The 18126-nt window shown below is 24.4% G+C and overlaps 2 protein-coding genes across 3 annotated transcripts; one reads left to right on the top strand and one right to left on the bottom strand.

The window, feature by feature from the left end:
• The first annotated feature begins 1813 nt into the window (after positions 1 to 1813).
• Positions 1814 to 4400, top strand: LOC128954870 (pre-mRNA-splicing factor 38B-like). Of its 2 annotated transcripts, XM_054300472.1 has the most exons (3): positions 1815 to 1997; positions 2144 to 2889; positions 3522 to 4400. In XM_054300472.1, exons 2-3 carry the CDS (start codon positions 2251 to 2253, stop codon positions 4275 to 4277), a joined length of 1395 nt encoding a protein of 464 aa, XP_054156447.1. In that variant the 5' UTR covers positions 1815 to 1997; positions 2144 to 2250; the 3' UTR covers positions 4278 to 4400. The 2 variants fall into 2 exon arrangements, with proteins under 2 accessions (XP_054156446.1, XP_054156447.1); XM_054300471.1 differs by having other exon boundaries at positions 1814 to 2889.
• A 141-nt stretch (positions 4401 to 4541) lies between these two features.
• Positions 4542 to 11754, bottom strand: LOC128955977 (5'-nucleotidase-like). Its single transcript, XM_054301657.1, has 7 exons — positions 11749 to 11754; positions 9794 to 9868; positions 8542 to 9328; positions 7723 to 8465; positions 6024 to 6054; positions 5298 to 5457; positions 4542 to 5220 (listed from the first exon to the last, which is right to left on the bottom strand). The coding sequence occupies exons 1-7, from the start codon at positions 11752 to 11754 to the stop codon at positions 4542 to 4544; spliced, it is 2481 nt and encodes an 826-aa protein (XP_054157632.1).
• Positions 11755 to 18126: the final 6372 nt, after the last annotated feature.

Consider the following 18126-nt stretch of genomic DNA (forward strand, 5'->3'; position numbering starts at 1 on the left):
TATTTAAATTTCTAAAAAATTATAAACAGTAAATTAATATGTTTTTTCTATATCGTATATTAAACTTTCAATTCAATTACTATCAACTTTATGACAAAACAATTGTTAATACAATTTTTAGATATAATAGACAAAAAAAAGTTAATTGATTTTCGATAAGCAATTACATTATATATATTACTAATACCGTATATCATACATCATATTTATTATATAAATATACGCATTTGATGTATTATATATTGTTTGACATTATATTATGCGATAAACTACTATCATGAGAGCTATTATATATAAAGTACATATATATATATTTAATTTAATATTGGACAATATATTATTATTATTATTAATATTATGATCATTATTATAAATGATGTAAAAATAATTATTAACTATCTTAGTAGTAAATATTTTTATCTGCAAAAATTAAACAATATCAAAGGTTAATTATATATTGTATATAAATATTATATAATAAAAAGAAAGTGATATGAATAATAATTTTTTAATTGTGTAAATATTATTTTCAATTATCCTATAAATATTGTAATTTTTGTAATTATTAAAATTATTTTTATTTTAAAGTTTTCATTTATTTTGATATAAGTTACATATTAAATAGTTTTATTTCTACAGCAAAATAATTTATATATGTATTTTTGTTATTAAACTTTTGACATTTTGGGTGACAAGTGGGTGAATTAGAGGTCAATAGGCATATCAGTCACTTACACGCAAATTGATGTGATTTACTGCTATATTGGGAATCAAGATATTATTTTGATTATATAACTATATTTTATAATATATAGTATATATATAATATTTATTATATAGTTTGAGAAACCATCCATCAGTTTGCTGTAGAAGTTGACGATCAATATTTTGATATATTTCTACAATAAATTAGATTATGAAAGAGAGAGAGAGAGAGAGAGAGAGAGAGAGAAAGAGAGCTTAAAATCCTTATAAAAATATTGGACTTAAAATTGGTTTGAAAACACAAAAATATTTATCAAAAACAACATTAAAATTTAAAAAGATTTTATTTGTATTAAATAAAAAATGATTTATAATGTTGCTGTTATTTATTTATTAATTTAAAATTTTTATCTAATATACTCAAGATATTGATTTTAAAAAATAGTTTATTTACAATTAGTTATCTTTAAATGCAAATAAATGTTTGCTATGTATTTAATTTAATTAAAAAAAGATTTTTATAAATAACTTTAATAATATTTATTTGTTTTTAATGGTACTTAATTAAAATAAAAATGATAAATTGATACTGTACAAAATAATAAATTTATAAATTAATTATTAATCTTTGCGTCAAAACAAATTACAAATTAATTATGTTGTCTAAAATTTTCTTAATATAAATAAGTTTTTTTATAAAGTTATATAAGGGTTTATTAATATAATTATATAAATAATTAAGTAAAAACAATTAAACTACAATTAGTATGAATATTTTATAATATTATTTTTTCTATTTATGTTTAATTGGGAAATTACATGAAAATAATATATAAAATATTATATATTCTTTTGGGTATCAATTATTAATAATATAAATCTAATATTTTTTTTAAATAAATAAATAAAATTATTTCAAAAAAACTAATTAAAATAATCAGAAATTTTTTTCAAACAAATATAATTTACAGAATATACAGAATTTTATACACAGAATATTTTATTGTAATAAAAATCTATTTACTGCTGACATCTATTGTCACTATTAATATTCATACGTAAAGTGTCGGCCATTACACTAATATATGCGATATAAACACAACACTAATGTATTCATCAATTAATACATTAATAATTAAATTATTAAATAAAACGTTTGTTTCAAACAATATATGATTTAAATAATTCAAACAAACAATTGATTTGATTTTCGTGTGATATTTGATTGAATGCAGTGATTGATTGGATATTAAAAAAAAATTCAGTGAAAAACACAGAGACATGTGATTACAGTAATTGCAATCAAAATTGATTACATATTAATTAATTAATTAGTATTTTAAGACCCAATTGATTGAACTAATCATTTCTTGTCTTCTCTTGTCGATCGCCGACAACATCCACAACACAATCACTTTGTCTGTCATGTCGTTAACAGACGTCACCCAAACCATAGACATCCCGTTGCCCGACGAGACGTCGTCGTCGCCCGCAATCACTGACCACAATGTGACGAACGCATTGAACAATACAAGCGCTGTTACGATGACCGCCGCAAATGGTGGTCAGATGGCCGTCAATAATGCGGCGATGGCTCACCAACATCAAACTGCGGCCAATGCGGCGATGGCCGCAATGAATTACTATCAAAACTATTATTCGGGTTATTATTCACCCGCATATCAACAACAAATGCAGCCACAAATGCCACCCCACGGCTATCCATACGCCTATATGCGGCCACCTGTCGGCCAACCAATGGTTCCAATAGTACCACAGATGCATAACCTAACGCCCAATATGGCAGCCATTGTCAACAGTACTAACAATTTGGTTAACAATAAGGCCAACAACAAAACAGGTGACTTTAAGCCGACTACTACTCCCGCAGCCAATAATTCCAACGCCAATAACAACTACAACAACAATCATAATAATGTTGACGACTCGGATTCGGACTCTGACCCGACTGTGGCCAAACACGGCTCATCGACTAAAGCATCCAATGTTTTGCCAATTCATTGTAATGAGAAAATGGGTTTAAATCCATTGATCTTTCAAAACATACAGCAGAGTCCATACTTTAAAAATAATTTATTTCAGTTAAAGACTTATCACGAGGTGATCGACGAAATCTTTTACAGTGTCCAACATCTGGAGCCGTGGGAGAAGGGATCGCGAAAGGTTAGTCTTTGTCATTAATATTTTGAATTATCATCTCTTTGTTTTCGTAGCTAATATTATCATTCATATCATACATATAATTGTTATTTAATAAAAACAATACCAAAAATGTCTAACACCAGCAAATTTTTTCAATACACAGTTGTTGTGAACCATTGATATAATCATTTAATTGATATATATTTTTCATCAGTAATATCATAAAAGATTTTATTTTTAAAAAAATAATTACTATTTTTAAAAATATTAATATAGTTTTTTCTCTTTTATATTAATATCCGATTTCATCAATGAAAACTCATGTGTTTTTGCAGAGATTAATTAATTGTATTTTACAATTGATTGATACCTTTTAACCAGCAATGAGTCCCTGAGGTTTTCTGATACCGGCGCCGATTGGATCGGTAGTGTTTTTTGTGATAATGTTTATACATTTATATATATATATATTTATATTTGTAATGTTTTATTTGTAAACTCAAATTAGATATTTGTAACAAATTTTCTGGTGATTTGACTAATTCTTTGTAGTTTATTGCTATTAATTTAAATCTAATTAATTGATTGAATTAACGGTAATTAGTATTTATGAACAGAATTACTAAAATAATTATTGTATTATATATGTATAGGTCGGCGGACAGACCGGAATGTGTGGTTCGGTGCGCGGCGTTGGTGCCGGTGGTATAATATCGACACCTTTTTGTATATTATATAAATTATATACTTTAAAACTTACCCGAAAGCAAGTGAACGGACTTATAAGGCATAAGGACTCGCCATACATACGGGCGCTCGGCTTTATGTACATACGCTTTACACAACCGCCGCCACATCTATTCAATTGGTTCGAACCGTTTCTCGATGACGAAGAAGAGGTGGATCCGAAAGCAGGCGGCGGACAGCCAATGACTATGGGACAGATGACTCGGCATATGTTATCAAAATTAGATTGGTTTTCCACACTATTTCCCCGAATACCTGTTCCCGTACAAAAAGAAATCCAAAGCAAACTTAGACAACACGACGAAGAATATGAACAACAGTTACGCGATGAGAGAGGAATAGAAGATGGAGAAGTAGAAGATGAAGAAGAAGGTGGCGGTGGTGAAGATGGCGGCGATTATGACCGAAGAGATCGACGAAGACGCGATCGCAAACAGCGTTCACCTGAACAACAACGCGAAAGACGTCATTCAACTGATAGACGCCGTTCCCGTTCACGCGATAGAGATCGTCGGTCGAGATCTCGTGATGACAAACGATCGTCAAATGATAATAAACACAGACATCGACGCTCAAAGTCTCCGCAATCGCCTCACTCTCGCCGTCACAGAGATGATCATCGATCCGACAGAAGTGGTGATCACAAACGAAAACATCGATAAAAACAGAAAAGAAAAAAAATGTTTTTTAAATCTTATTTTTTAGTAACTTTTAAAAATAATTTCATCCTATTTTATAATAAAAAACATATGTATCATATGTTTATCTATTTCACACAAAATTTAAGCCAATTTTCAAATGTTAATTTAATAAGTAACTCACAAAATACTTTTATGATATCGTTATAAAAATATGACATTAATGTATATAATGAATAAATTACTGATGATTTGTAAAAATATTTTTTGTTTTTTTTTTAATTATATTTATGAATTATTACTATTGCCTGTTAAAAGTGAACTCAAACTGGTAATTGGTTTAATAATAGGCTTAATCTTAAGTTTATTTAATAACATATTTAGTTTTGACTCCTGTGGTGGTTGTGTTGTATGTGATTCTTGTTGTGGTTGTTCTTGTATTGGTTGTTGTTGTTGTTGCTGAATGTGTTGTTGTTGTTGGTCTTGCAATGGATATCCTGATAGGGGTAGCACTGAATTGTATTGATAATCAGCCGGCGCTGATTCTTCATTCAAAAGTTGATGATTGAAATCATTTTGATTGTATTCAACGTTTTGTAAGCCATCATCTACTTGTTGTGGTTGTGTCTGCGGTATTGGAAGTGCTGACTGTGGCTGAGTTTGATGTTCGTATTGGTGCTGCTGCTGCTGTTGGTCAGGTATTTCCATTTGTTGTGGTACTACAGGTGTCGTCTCTTTTTGATAGACCGGTATTTTCTGGTAAACAGTTACCTGTTGTGTTGGCGGAGGTGTTGGTTGTATTGGTTGAAAAACTGGTACATGTTTGACAATGGGAACTTGTTTCATAATAGGTATGGGCAAAAATTTAGGCACTGGAATACTGGCCGCCACAGGAACTCTATGTGACGCTATTGGCATCGAGTGCGATGCCATAGACATGGGATGATGATGATGATGGACAGGCATACTATAGTAATTAGCATTTTATTTGTTTAAATATATTATTTTTTATTATTTGAGAAAAAAATGTATTAAATTACTTACGGATATTTCATAATCATTGATGCCTTATGCATTGGACAGGGTTGGTGTATGGGATAGGGCACCGGTACATGAACTATTTTTTCTTCTACTGTTTTGCCGCCACCACCCGACCCGCCAATAATAATGATATGTCCCCTGGATTTACGTGGTTGTGCTAACACTGTCGATAAGATTATCAAATAGATTAAACCAATTATATAATACAATAAGTTTTTCATTTTTATTATTATAACTTTTTAACACTTTTTTAAAAAACAAATTTAGATTAGATAATCAATTTAGTTAACAACTGTTATAATAATACTGTTATTTGAATATAATAGAAATATATAGCACTTGAACAGTCTATGAGTAACATTTGGTGTAATCATAGAGAAAAAAGTGAGATTAAATTTTTTTATCGATATTTAATATTAGTATAAACTTTATTATAATTTCATATATCTATATATATAAGGTATCAATCAATGTTAACAACAAAAATGATAATAAAAGTTTTTCTGTCCCCAACTCATATAATATGTATTATTTGATGTGTTTTTAAGGGTTGGGCAACAATTGACTGTTCAACTAATAAATGGTTTCAAATCGTGTCTCGAGTGACTTATTTATAACAAATAATTGTTTTTTGGAAAATTTATTTTTTGTTCACAATAATAATAATAATAATAATCATAATCAAGTGTTTGTGAAATTTTTTGTTTTATTTTGTTTTGTTGAACTAACACCTAATGTGTCTTATATTAATAGACGAATACTATTTATAAACATAATATTCAAATTAGAGTACAATTTTTGAAATTACATTTTAAAAGAAAATATGGGCCAACAGTTATTTAACATTAATCAATATACTGTATATATAAAAGTATTATGAAAACCCCATTCATTTAAATGGGCGTTAAATGTCATGTAAATTACTTTAAGCGTTAACATTAACACCAGTGAGAGTTAACTCATGAGGAGAGAGAGAGAGAGAGAGAGAGAGAGAGAGAGAGAGAGAGAGAGAGAGAGAGAGAGAGAGACTTATTTTCATCTTCAATACACAGAGAGATTTAGCTTTATTTTTAATTGCAGTGAAACACACGATACAAGTGTTTAAAGCTATATTGAATAATATTTTCAAAAACCTGTATTGCTTTTTGAAAGTTTGTTAATATTGTTAATATTGTTAATAATGTTAATCAAGTGAAACAAAAAATGCTAAATAAGAGTAAAAAATAGAGAAAGACTTCTATTGACATTCACTAATGAAATTTGAAAAATATTGTTTAAAAGTAATATATTTTATATACACTATTGTAAGTACTGTACTAATACAGTATATTTGTATATAAAGTAATAAAATTAAATAATATTTATTGTCGCAAAATATGTTGCGATAATTTTCTTAATGTTTGACTACTGGAGCGGAATATTTATGCAATTATTTAGAGCCGTCTATAAAAATAAATTGGTTTATTACTTAATATACAATACTATATATAGATTATTGTTAAATAATTATAGATAATTATAAGTTTATTGTATATTTTAAATATTTTTTTGAGTTTTATGATTTTGCAAAATTATCAGTATTATACATTTTAAAAAAATGATACAATGCTTGTAATAATTAATACAGTATAAAATTATTAAAAAAAACATATTAAATGAATATTATCATTTGCATAAAAATATAGTTAGTTTATTTTTTAGTGTATGTGTGGGTTAAAAAAACTAATGATAATAATGACTATTAATGAATGTTGAAATTAAATTTTCGCAAATTAGTCTATCATTTGACACTATAATTAACAGAAATTTATGACTATTTGTCACAAATAAATTGCTAGCAATTTTGGGGTATTAATTGGCTAATCGCTTCATTGAGCAATTGTATCGCTAAATAAATTAAATGCCACAAACATCTTACATAATTTTTTTTATATTTATATATACAATATATATTTTAGTTATCTAATAACAAATAATTTTGAAATATTTGTTAATAATTGATGTTTTTTATTTTTAACCATAGTTAAAATGTAATTATGTTTTTTTTATTAATAAATATTTCAAAATTAAATTTTTAAAAATTCAAAAATAAAAAAAATATTTTTTTGCTAATTAAACTAATATTTGTTTTTAAAGAAAAAATTTCCATTCATTCAATTTATATTACTTAAAATGCAATTTATTTAAATACAGTACAGTATAACATCATATTATTTATCATTTGATATATAAAAATAATAATAGTTTTAATTTTATTATATTAGATAATAATTACTGATTAGTACAAAATTATTTTTATGTGTTAAAATACTAGAATATACTGCAATATATTATTATAATAAAAAACATTATAATTGACAATATTTAAAATTAGAAAAAATTATTTCAATAAAAATCCTAAAATATTTATCATTGAAATGCTAATTACTATTAAATTTATAGATGAATGTCTAGTATTTGCATAGTTTCCTTCATTATGATTGTCAGTGTCTATAATAATCCTATCCTCGATACCGGTTATTATGGGTGAATGTGTTTCGATATAATCACTGAGCATTTGGTTGTCTATCATCTCATAAGCTGTAAACTCAGTTTCATTAATCATTGTATAGTTATCACCTCCATGTGCTAAATACTCGGTCAATGCAATCGAGTATTTAGCATTCAAATCAATATCTTCGTAGACAGGGGTCATACAGGAGCCGCATCTTACTCTAACGGTTAGCAAACGTTTTCCTGTGGGTAGTGTAGGGTTTAAGGTATATCTAATGCCTGACACTTGTAGAAAACCGCCTAATTTATAACTGGATGCCGAGTGCTCCAAAATTTTCCACAAATTAGCACCACTTGTGTTGAGTACACCGAGTTTGTTGCCAAACGGAGCCGTAGACATAATGTCTTTCATTGTAATATTTCCATCGCTGATGGTGTTTCTGACTGCTCCACCGTTTACAATAGCAATGGGAACTGTTGTCCAACCATTACGTCTTTCCTCTTGCGATATGTCCATAAAATAGTCGACAAATGCATCGGCAAAAAGATTACCACAATTACACTCTTTTTCTCTACACTGAGTACTGTCTAACAATACACGACTATAGCCTACAGTTTCATTAAATTTTGCATTTATCTCAGAGGCTACCGATTCCACCAGTGATCGAGTTTTCGCATCTAATTAGATAAATAATATATTTTTAAAACATTAATTTTTTGATTAATAAAAACTATTTATAAAAAAATTACACACCTTCTGGTACTTTACTATCTAATAAAATAGGATTTCCTGAATATCCGGTAATAATACCGTTTTCATCAAACTGGACGTCAAGTTTTCCCAGATATTTGCCGTAAGCAAATGCTTGCACCACAAGTGTCTTACCATTGCTCTGATGATCAAAAACAACCGGATACTCGCCCTCAGGCTTCTCGATGGATGGTATAGGGGTTCCTGTATATAAAAATGTATTACTGTGTCCGCCAACTACTATATCCAGCTCCGGGATCTGAGCAGCAATTTCTTTATCCTTTTCAAACCCGGAATGACCGACAGCTATAAAAATGTTGATATCTTTTGTGTTGTCGTTTTGCTTTAGTCTAGTAATCTCTTGTCTAATACTTTGAATTTCATCAGTAAAAGTGACATCACTGCCCGGTCGGGCCAAAAACTTAGTGTCAGGTGTTATATAACCAATTATAGCTATCTTTTTGCCCACTCTTTCCACAACAATCGACGGCTTTACCAGTTGTCTCAGTTCGCCTGAGGTCACAATATTGGCGCAAACAATAGGTAACGGTTTGTCATTTTCATCATTAGTGACATTCTTGACAAAAGGCAACAGACCAGCGACTCCATCGTCAAACTCATGATTGCCTAAAGCCATGGCGTCGTGTTTGAATAGTTTGACAAACTGTGCCACGACTTGCCATTTCTTGATTGTATACCAAACGGTTCCCTGAAAGTGGTCGCCGCCGTTCAGGAACAACACATTATTATTTGCACCGGTATTCTGTTGTTGATTAAGTATTTCGTTGACCTTTGAAAAGGAAAATATATTTTTTAAAATTTTCGTTTATTATTAGTTTTTTTATTAAATAAAAAAAAGTCAATATAACTACTACAGTATATTAATTTTTTTTGGTGCAAAAAACATGTTTGACTTTTGTGTTTTTTGTTGTTGTTATTCGTGTTTTCATTAAAAATAAAAAATAAAATTAATGTATTTTTTTTGAGTCAAAATTTTTTATTAAAACGTAAACAAATAAGTATAAATTATACTGTATTATAAATTATATATATACAGTATATATATATAAATGTTTGCTCTAAATATTTTTATAACACACATGTTTGTGTTGTATATATTTTTCAATTATTTAATATATATATATTTATAGAAATATTTGTGTAAATTAAATAGTATTTGATAATAAAAAAAGAGAGAAAGTGTATGTAATAAATAAATAGTATAATTATAGTTACAATAAAAATAAAGTCATACTTTGGTAACTGTGCGGGCGATACCACCGAAACATTTTTGATTGGACTTACATTCAGAGCTTAATTCATTAATTGGCTCATAATGTGTGTGAAAGTCGTTATTGTGTAAAATTGTTAAATTCAATGAATTACATATTAATAATAAATTTAAACTTAAAATTAATACTAATATATAAACAATATTAGTAATTATAGACATATTAATATAGTTAATTTTTGTTGTTGAATTTAACACTAATTAGCACACTTTCAGATGGTGATTTACAAATAAATAAAAAAATAAAATAATTAACCCTGTATAAATATAAAGTATATATAAATTTATATATATATTTTATATGTGTGTATAATATGTATCACAATATATATTAATACAGATTTACAGATTACATAATGATAGCAAATGTTGTATTAAATTTAATTATTACTATAATAAAATAATACTATATAAAAAATTTGATTTAATGAAAAAAGTAAATAAAATTTACAACTTTACTTTTTTTAATAGTTTACGAAAGATAATAGAAAATTTAATGATAACTTTTACAATACAAAAAAAAATATTAAAAAAGTATTAAAAAATAGTCACTTGACTTCTGTAATAATATTTGTTTAGCGATAAGTATTGTTCACCTGTTTATAATCAGTGGTGACTATAAAACACTTGTATTATTGAAAAATTATGATATATTATAATGTTATATATAAATTATATATCATAATAAATATATACGACAATTACAGTAGTGTCAGACAAAGTGTATTAAAAGTTAATTATAGCGATATTTTTGTTAAATAAAAATTTAATAACTTTCATATTGGTTTTTTAGTCAAATAACAATGACATGTATTTTTTTGTTTTGTTTGAAATCAAAATACAGTATTATATTACATTAAAAAATTATTTGTAGGCAATATATTATATAAAAAGTGTTGTTTTGTTTATTTAATTTTAATTATTATTGTAAGGATATATTGCATATATCATATATTGTATTTTTAAATAACCCATTATTTTGTAATTTTATATTTTAAATAAGCTATAGAATAATATTTGTAAATAATGTAAATAAATGTAATAATAATTATATATAATAGTATGACTTTAATATAAGTTATTATAGTGTAATAAATATTTTTACAATAGTGGTGTAAAATGATATTATGATTTTGCAAGATCACTGTAGAAATGTTGAAAAAATGATAAAATTGAAATATCATTTAGTATACATAAAAAGTAATCATCAAATAATATATATTGATTGCACTTTCAAATTTAAATATAATTTCTATGCATTTAATATTTTATCTAATTATCAAGATAAAAATATTAAAATTTCTAAAAATATGACCAATTTTAATGCGGTTTGTTTTATTTTATAAATTGAATCCTCCCCCCCCCCGATTTATCAATTAAAAATAAAATTTTTATATTTATCTAAAATTATTTGTAAAAATTAGCCTTACTTAAAAATTAAAATTTTTAACATTCATTATTTAAATAAAAAAATTTTTTTGTTATAATATTTTAAATTAAATGTAAACTGTTTATTTACAGGGTTACGATAAGGGGTAAGGCCTCATACCCCCTAAGATCAAGATTTTTAGGTTTTACCCCTTGGCCTAACAAAAAAAAAGTTAGGGGCCCCTACCTATTTTCGGTACTTTTATTTTTAATTTATATAAAAGCTAATATTAAAAAAAAAATAAATGTAAAGTTAATATAAATAGCTTATTTATACAAAATAAGTAAATAAAAATTAGTTAAATGCTGAAAAACTAATTACATTACTATAACATTATTTATACTATTAATAGATATAAAATCACTTTCAAAATATGTGAGAAAGAAATTTTTGGGAATAACTTTATAGTGGAAAGAAATTGAGTAAATATCTCAATAATTATAGTAGATATTAAAATTCTGTAAATGTTATAATATTATATTTAAATGACCAACATCGTTTTTATAAATAGTTTAGCTATACAGTAATATACAATATATAAATATTATTTAAACATTTACAGCTAATTGAAAATGATAGATAGATTAGCCAAAACTATTTTATAGAAACTATGTATAATTGTTTTGTGTATTTAAACTAATTATCTCACTCACCCACTCACCCACTCACTCACCATTTATCTATTCACACACTTATTAACAAATGTTTTGCATGAACTGACAAAATGTGATTTTATAAATAAAAAATTACATGAATATAAAATATTGCAATTTTATTTGATTGTATTAAAAAAATATATGATAAATCAAATACATTTTAAATCATATCATTTTTCTATAAAAACAATTAAGTATTTATATAATTACTATTCTTAATATAATACACATTTTTAAAAATCAATTTTTAGAAACTAATTTAATTATTAAATACCGTAAAATATATTTTAAAATAATACTAAAATTGCGACAAAACATTGCATAAAATAATAATTGCTTTCATTATTTATAAGATATATAATTGTCATTTAAATTGACCAAATAAATTGTAGAGTACTGTACCGTATTTGCTCAATTAATACATAGTTATAGTTAGGGTGTGGGTGCCAGCAATGTCATACCGGCACAAGTGGTCATACAGACGCCAATACACTAAACCAATGCTAATACTACATAATATAACTATTTGTTTCTACTGTATTATAGCAGTAACTTAACTATTATACAAACAAATAATAAATCACAAATTATGCTAAATTATACTAAATAAAACTAAACTAAATTAAAATTATACTAAACAATTTTCATAATACATTTATCAATTTAATACTTACCGGTAAATAAATAATTGATTGTTTTTAAAACTTATGATACGTGTCATATGCATTAGTTATTATACTGTATTTTATAATACATCAGTCATCCACACTATCATCCAATTAGTCTCATACCGACTCTTTGGGTTAACTGATTGTTTGATTTGTTGGTTAGTGGTCTCATACCGACTCACGCAACCTAACTGACCGATCAATTAGGACTTCCTAAGTCCCGTTGATCGATCAACTGATATATATTATAACCACAACAACATAATTAAAATTTTTATAATATAAGAAAAATTATTTTAGAATTTAATTGAATACTGAATTTAATATATACTTTTAACAAAATATAATTAATTAAATAAAAATAAGTATATGTTATATTGATTATATAATAATTAGATTTCAAAAATTAATTATTAAAGGAATAAAACAAAAAACAATTTTTCATTCAAAATCTAATATACTTATTTGAAAACTAATTTAATATTTAGAATACATGTAATATGAAAAAGCATTGAATAAAAAGATTTATTGATATACAATAGATATACATATATAGATATATATATATAATTTTGATAATTAATAGTCATTTATATAGATTAAAATTTATTTGAATATTATATCTATAGTTATATTTAGGGTGTGGGTGCCAGCAATGTCATAGTAGCACATGCGGCCATACAGGCACCTTGAGCTGCACTACAGGCCAATACAGCAGCCGGTATAGCGGCACCGGCCGTTAACGTGCCGGCAGTCACACCAGCGGCAGTACAACACGCGACATAAGCGGCATTACAGCCGGTCTGACACAAACCATACGATGCGAGGAACCCGAGGACACCACAGGAAGAGTAGTGGACACATGAGATGACCAACAAAACGATTAGTAACTTATTAACCATTATTTTTGTCACAATCTTTCTGTACTTTTAATATCTACAACAATAAGAACGCAATAATTTTAGTTAATTAATATATTTTTTAAAATACAGTGAAATAATTAATTAAAATATAAATTATAATTTGATACCAATGTTATAAATCAGTATTTTTAATATTCAATTATTAATCAATTTACTATTAAACTATTATTTATAATTACAATTTTTAATATATATATATCATATAATCAAATTAATTATAGAAATAACAAAATTATTATAATTTTAGTAAATAACTATTCCTTTGTTTCAGTTTATTAATATTAAATAATAGTTTAATTATCTGATAGTATCTTAACAATTGTAATCTGAAACTTAGGTAAATATCAATATATTATATAAATTATGTTAAATATTAGAATATATTGAAATTTTTGATAATTAATAACAAAAGTTAAACTTTACAACAGTAATCAATAAACATAAATAATTATTAACGTTAATCAACTATAAGTAATTAAAAACTATACTCATATAGAATTAGAGTAAATTACATTTAATTTTAATGTTAAAATAAATTTATAAATACCGTAAGTAAAGATTTAAATGTTAAAGTGTATATTGTACATAGTTTATTAAATAAATGTACAGTATATGAGTTATACTTATTATACATGTTTACATATTATACATACATACATATTAAAATATACCATATTGGTTATTTATAACAGTTTGATTATTATTATTAAATTATTACTCATGTTCTTTAAATGTTTCTAAATTTAAATTCACATAATATACATAGTTTACATATTATACTTAATGTGAATTTAAATTTAGAAACATTTCACTAAAATGAGTAATAATTATCATAAATAGCACTTTCACTACATTTATTACCCTTCAAATACCTGTCGACATATTTAAAGGTCACCCCTATTTAAAACCATTATATAAGTCATAGAATTGATCATTCAATTACATTGAATATATTTGATATTATTGTGTTTACGACTTTTACTGTTAAACTATAATAAATTTGTAATTAAATTTAATATTTCAATAAATTAAGTTTTAATTGATTTGTGCGCCAAAAAAGTAAATAACGTAAAACTTTTGGCAAATGTTTTACATATTTTTTTAGGTATTTTAAAATTGTTATGATAATGTCATTGTTACTAATTTACAATTTAATAATATATTTTTGATAATTATAAAAACACTTTTTATTAATTTGTAAAATGTAAAAATTGATTGTACAGTACATTAAAATATAGTTATTTAATAAAATAGCAATAGATGGCCACCATGCTATTACATTTTTAACCTAGCTCATTAATAAAAAAAGTATAAAAATATAAAGGTCAGAGTTTGTCTCATAGTTTGTTACCATTAATTATATCACAAAAATATATATTGTTCCTAATTAATTGTATAATTAAAAAAAATATTTAGTTAAAAGTATTAAATTTTATATAAAAAAATATTTTTATATCATATATATATATATTCTATATTTATTAATATTTATTACTATTATTGTTTATCTAATTTTACTATAAATACTTAAGAAGTTTTTAAATTAAATAAAAAAATAGATAAATATCAGATTTTTAAAAAATCAATGGTTTTATAATAACAAGAGATATATTGTTTAATGATTTTATTAATTTTTTACTGTAAATACTTTAATTGACATAAAAATAAGAAAATAATTAGATTTAATGCAAATATACATAAATTACTGTATGATATGAAACAAAAGACTAACTGTTTATTCATTAAAAATTTTGTATTCAGTCATCCATTTGTCACATCCTTTATATTTATGAATATTAATGAACTTTTATTTTAATATATTTTTTAGATTTATAAAATGTGTACTTTATATACTAATATTAAATGTATAACTGTATAAAACTTTTTTTTGTCAAATTTAAATATTTGATTTTATCTTTATTTAAATAAACATAAATGTAAAAAAGTATTATACTCTTGTAATTATCGTTAAGTTTATATATCATTAAATAATTAAATTTCAAAAAATATTATTGATTCATCTAACGTTAATTATTATATCTTTTATAAACTAAAATGATATAAAAATAACTTTCTAATTGGATATATAATAATAATATTTAGATTAATTTACATAATTTTTAGTAAATACATTTAAGTAATATTTAATTCATTGATATTAATTATATTTTTATTATAGCTGAAAGCGATATACAAAAGCAAAAAAAAAATATATGGTTTCATATAACTTATTTGTTTTACCTTATATTGTATATATGTATATTCATGTTGTAATATACTGTATAACTTATATTACACAAAAAATCAATTGTTAATCCAGAAAAAGTCACTTAATTTTATATAATAAAATTGATATAAATATGTGTCGTAAATGTTTTGTCTGCTAATGTAATAATGTTTGTCTTTTTTTGTCTAATGTTAGTAATTTTATTGAAGAAAAAATAATAAAATAAATATTAAATTTTATTTTGTTATTATACTATCACTAATTTTATGTATCTATGTTTTAGTGCAGTCCCTATGTGTGTACACACTGTGTATATATGTGTGTTTTGATGAAATAATTACTTTTCATAATAACTTAATAAAAAAATAATATTGTGATAATTAATTTATTGATTGATTCAATAGATTTATTAATAAAATAATAGTAAACAATATATATATATATATATATATATACTATACTGAATTGGTGACAATATTTTGATTGACAAAAATGAGAAATTTCTAAAAATTAAAGGAATTATCTAATAATAATTTTTATACATGAGATTACCATAATAGTTTTTTTTTGATTAATATAAAATTGAATTTATATTATAACTTTACAATTACTTATTGTAAACATGATGTTCAAGTACTGAGTTTCTAAGATATATTATAATAAAAATAAGATAATATAAATAGTAAGTGATTATAATGAAGATTATGAATTTTCTATTATATAATAATCTAAAGTACTGTATTATAAATTATTTAATATTTTAAAAAATCAACATAAACTGTTAAGTTTTACATACAGTACATTGTATAGAGATTTTTGTATTGAGAAAATATTATTGCTGTCAATGTTTAAGATAAAAACGGACACAAAATATGATAAGCCATTAATAATATAATAAGTCAACGATAACAATGAGATAAATGTCAAAATATTTTTAAGTCATATAAATTTATGAAAACCGGGAGGTTTTTGGGGAAACAACACAATGAATTGGGTAATGTTGGCGGTCTGTCAGTGCTTTGTATGTCTCAAATAGGAACCCCTTTTCCTCACAATATTTTTTGGGGATATTCTCTCTCTCTCTCTCTCTCTCTCTCTCTATATATATATATATATATATATATATATATGTGTGTGTGTGTGTGTTTTGTTGTTAAGCATTTAAGCATATCATAAGAGAGAGAGAAAGAGAGAAAGAGAGAGAGAGAGAGATGAATATAATGAGCCGTAAATTTTATTGAAATATTGTGTCAAAAACTCATTTAAATATATTCAAAAACTAAAATATTATATATATTTAAATATGTGATGCATTATTTTGCAGATCCGACTTAACGTTTTATACATTTTTTTTATTTATAATAATAAATAATAGTTATATACAGTATTTTTGATATCATACTGTTTTATGAAACTAAAAATGTTTTTAAAAAATTAATTACAATTCACTAAATATTAACAATACATATGTTATATTGTTTACAATTTAATTTTATTTAATTACAATTAAATTAAAGTGATTTGAAGACTCTCTCTCTCTCTCTCTCTCTCTCTCTCTCTCTCTTTCTTTCTTTCTTTCTTTCATTCATTCAGTCACTTTCTGCTTACAGTAATATATGAATGAATAATAATAATATATAACAACAATACATAAAATTTTATAAAAGCTTTGCATTTATTCAGAGAAAATCAGAGATCAATCTCACGACAAATGATGCGTTAAAAATAAAATGTATTACAAAAGCATAAAAACTGTGATTTAAAAAGATAGAGAAATAGTGGTAAAAATAATTTATTTAAAAAAAAATATTTATAACATTTACTGTAGATTATGAAATTAAAATATATGTTGAAACAAAATTTACAATTTTAAATATTTAATAATTATTATTTAATTGTAGTGTCAATGACATAATTTTAATTTCAATTATTGGATTTAAAAGAAAACAAATAACATTTTGTTTTGTTTTTTTTTCTCTAATGATTAGTAGAAAACCTATTGTTTGCTATAAAAAGCCACTAATAAAAAATTATATGTAAATAAAAAAAATAAAACAGTATATTGTTTGTTAACCATTATCATTGTTACATTTAATATCATTTAAATTATTGTATATATGATATCCCGTTACCCACACTATAATATCTCTATGTTTCTATGCTTGACTGCCATTCCTATTATTATCAATACTTTATATACAATTTATTTCGTGCTATTCAGAGACCTATCGGCGCTTTTACCTAAACTGTTAGCAAAACGCAAAAAAAAAGTTTACACACAAAATGACAACAAAATTAAAAATTATTTACATTAAAATAAATATAATTAATACATTAGTTTTAAATTTAGTTATTTAATTATTTACGTATTTTGTTTTTAAACAATAATAATAA

Source organism: Oppia nitens, unplaced genomic scaffold (assembly GCF_028296485.1).
Source record: "Oppia nitens isolate AA-2021 unplaced genomic scaffold, nextdenovo-longstitch-racon4-pilon3 scaffold2_pilon_pilon_pilon, whole genome shotgun sequence".
Taxonomy (NCBI): Eukaryota; Metazoa; Arthropoda; class Arachnida; order Sarcoptiformes; family Oppiidae; genus Oppia; species Oppia nitens.

Coding starts and splice junctions, on each gene's coding strand:
- LOC128954870 (XM_054300471.1), top strand. CDS start 2,131: ATGTCGTTAACAGACGTCACCCAAACCATAGACATCCCGTTGCCCGAC. Junction 2,890..3,521: donor GGGAGAAGGGATCGCGAAAG/GTTAGTCTTTGT, acceptor ATATATGTATAG/GTCGGCGGACAGACCGGAAT.
- LOC128955977 (XM_054301657.1), bottom strand. Junction 9,329..9,793: donor TCGCCCGCACAGTTACCAAA/GTATGACTTTAT, acceptor TCCTTTTCAAAG/GTCAACGAAATACTTAATCA. Junction 6,055..7,722: donor ATTCATCTATAAATTTAATA/GTAATTAGCATT, acceptor GTTTATAAATAG/TATTCGTCTATTAATATAAG.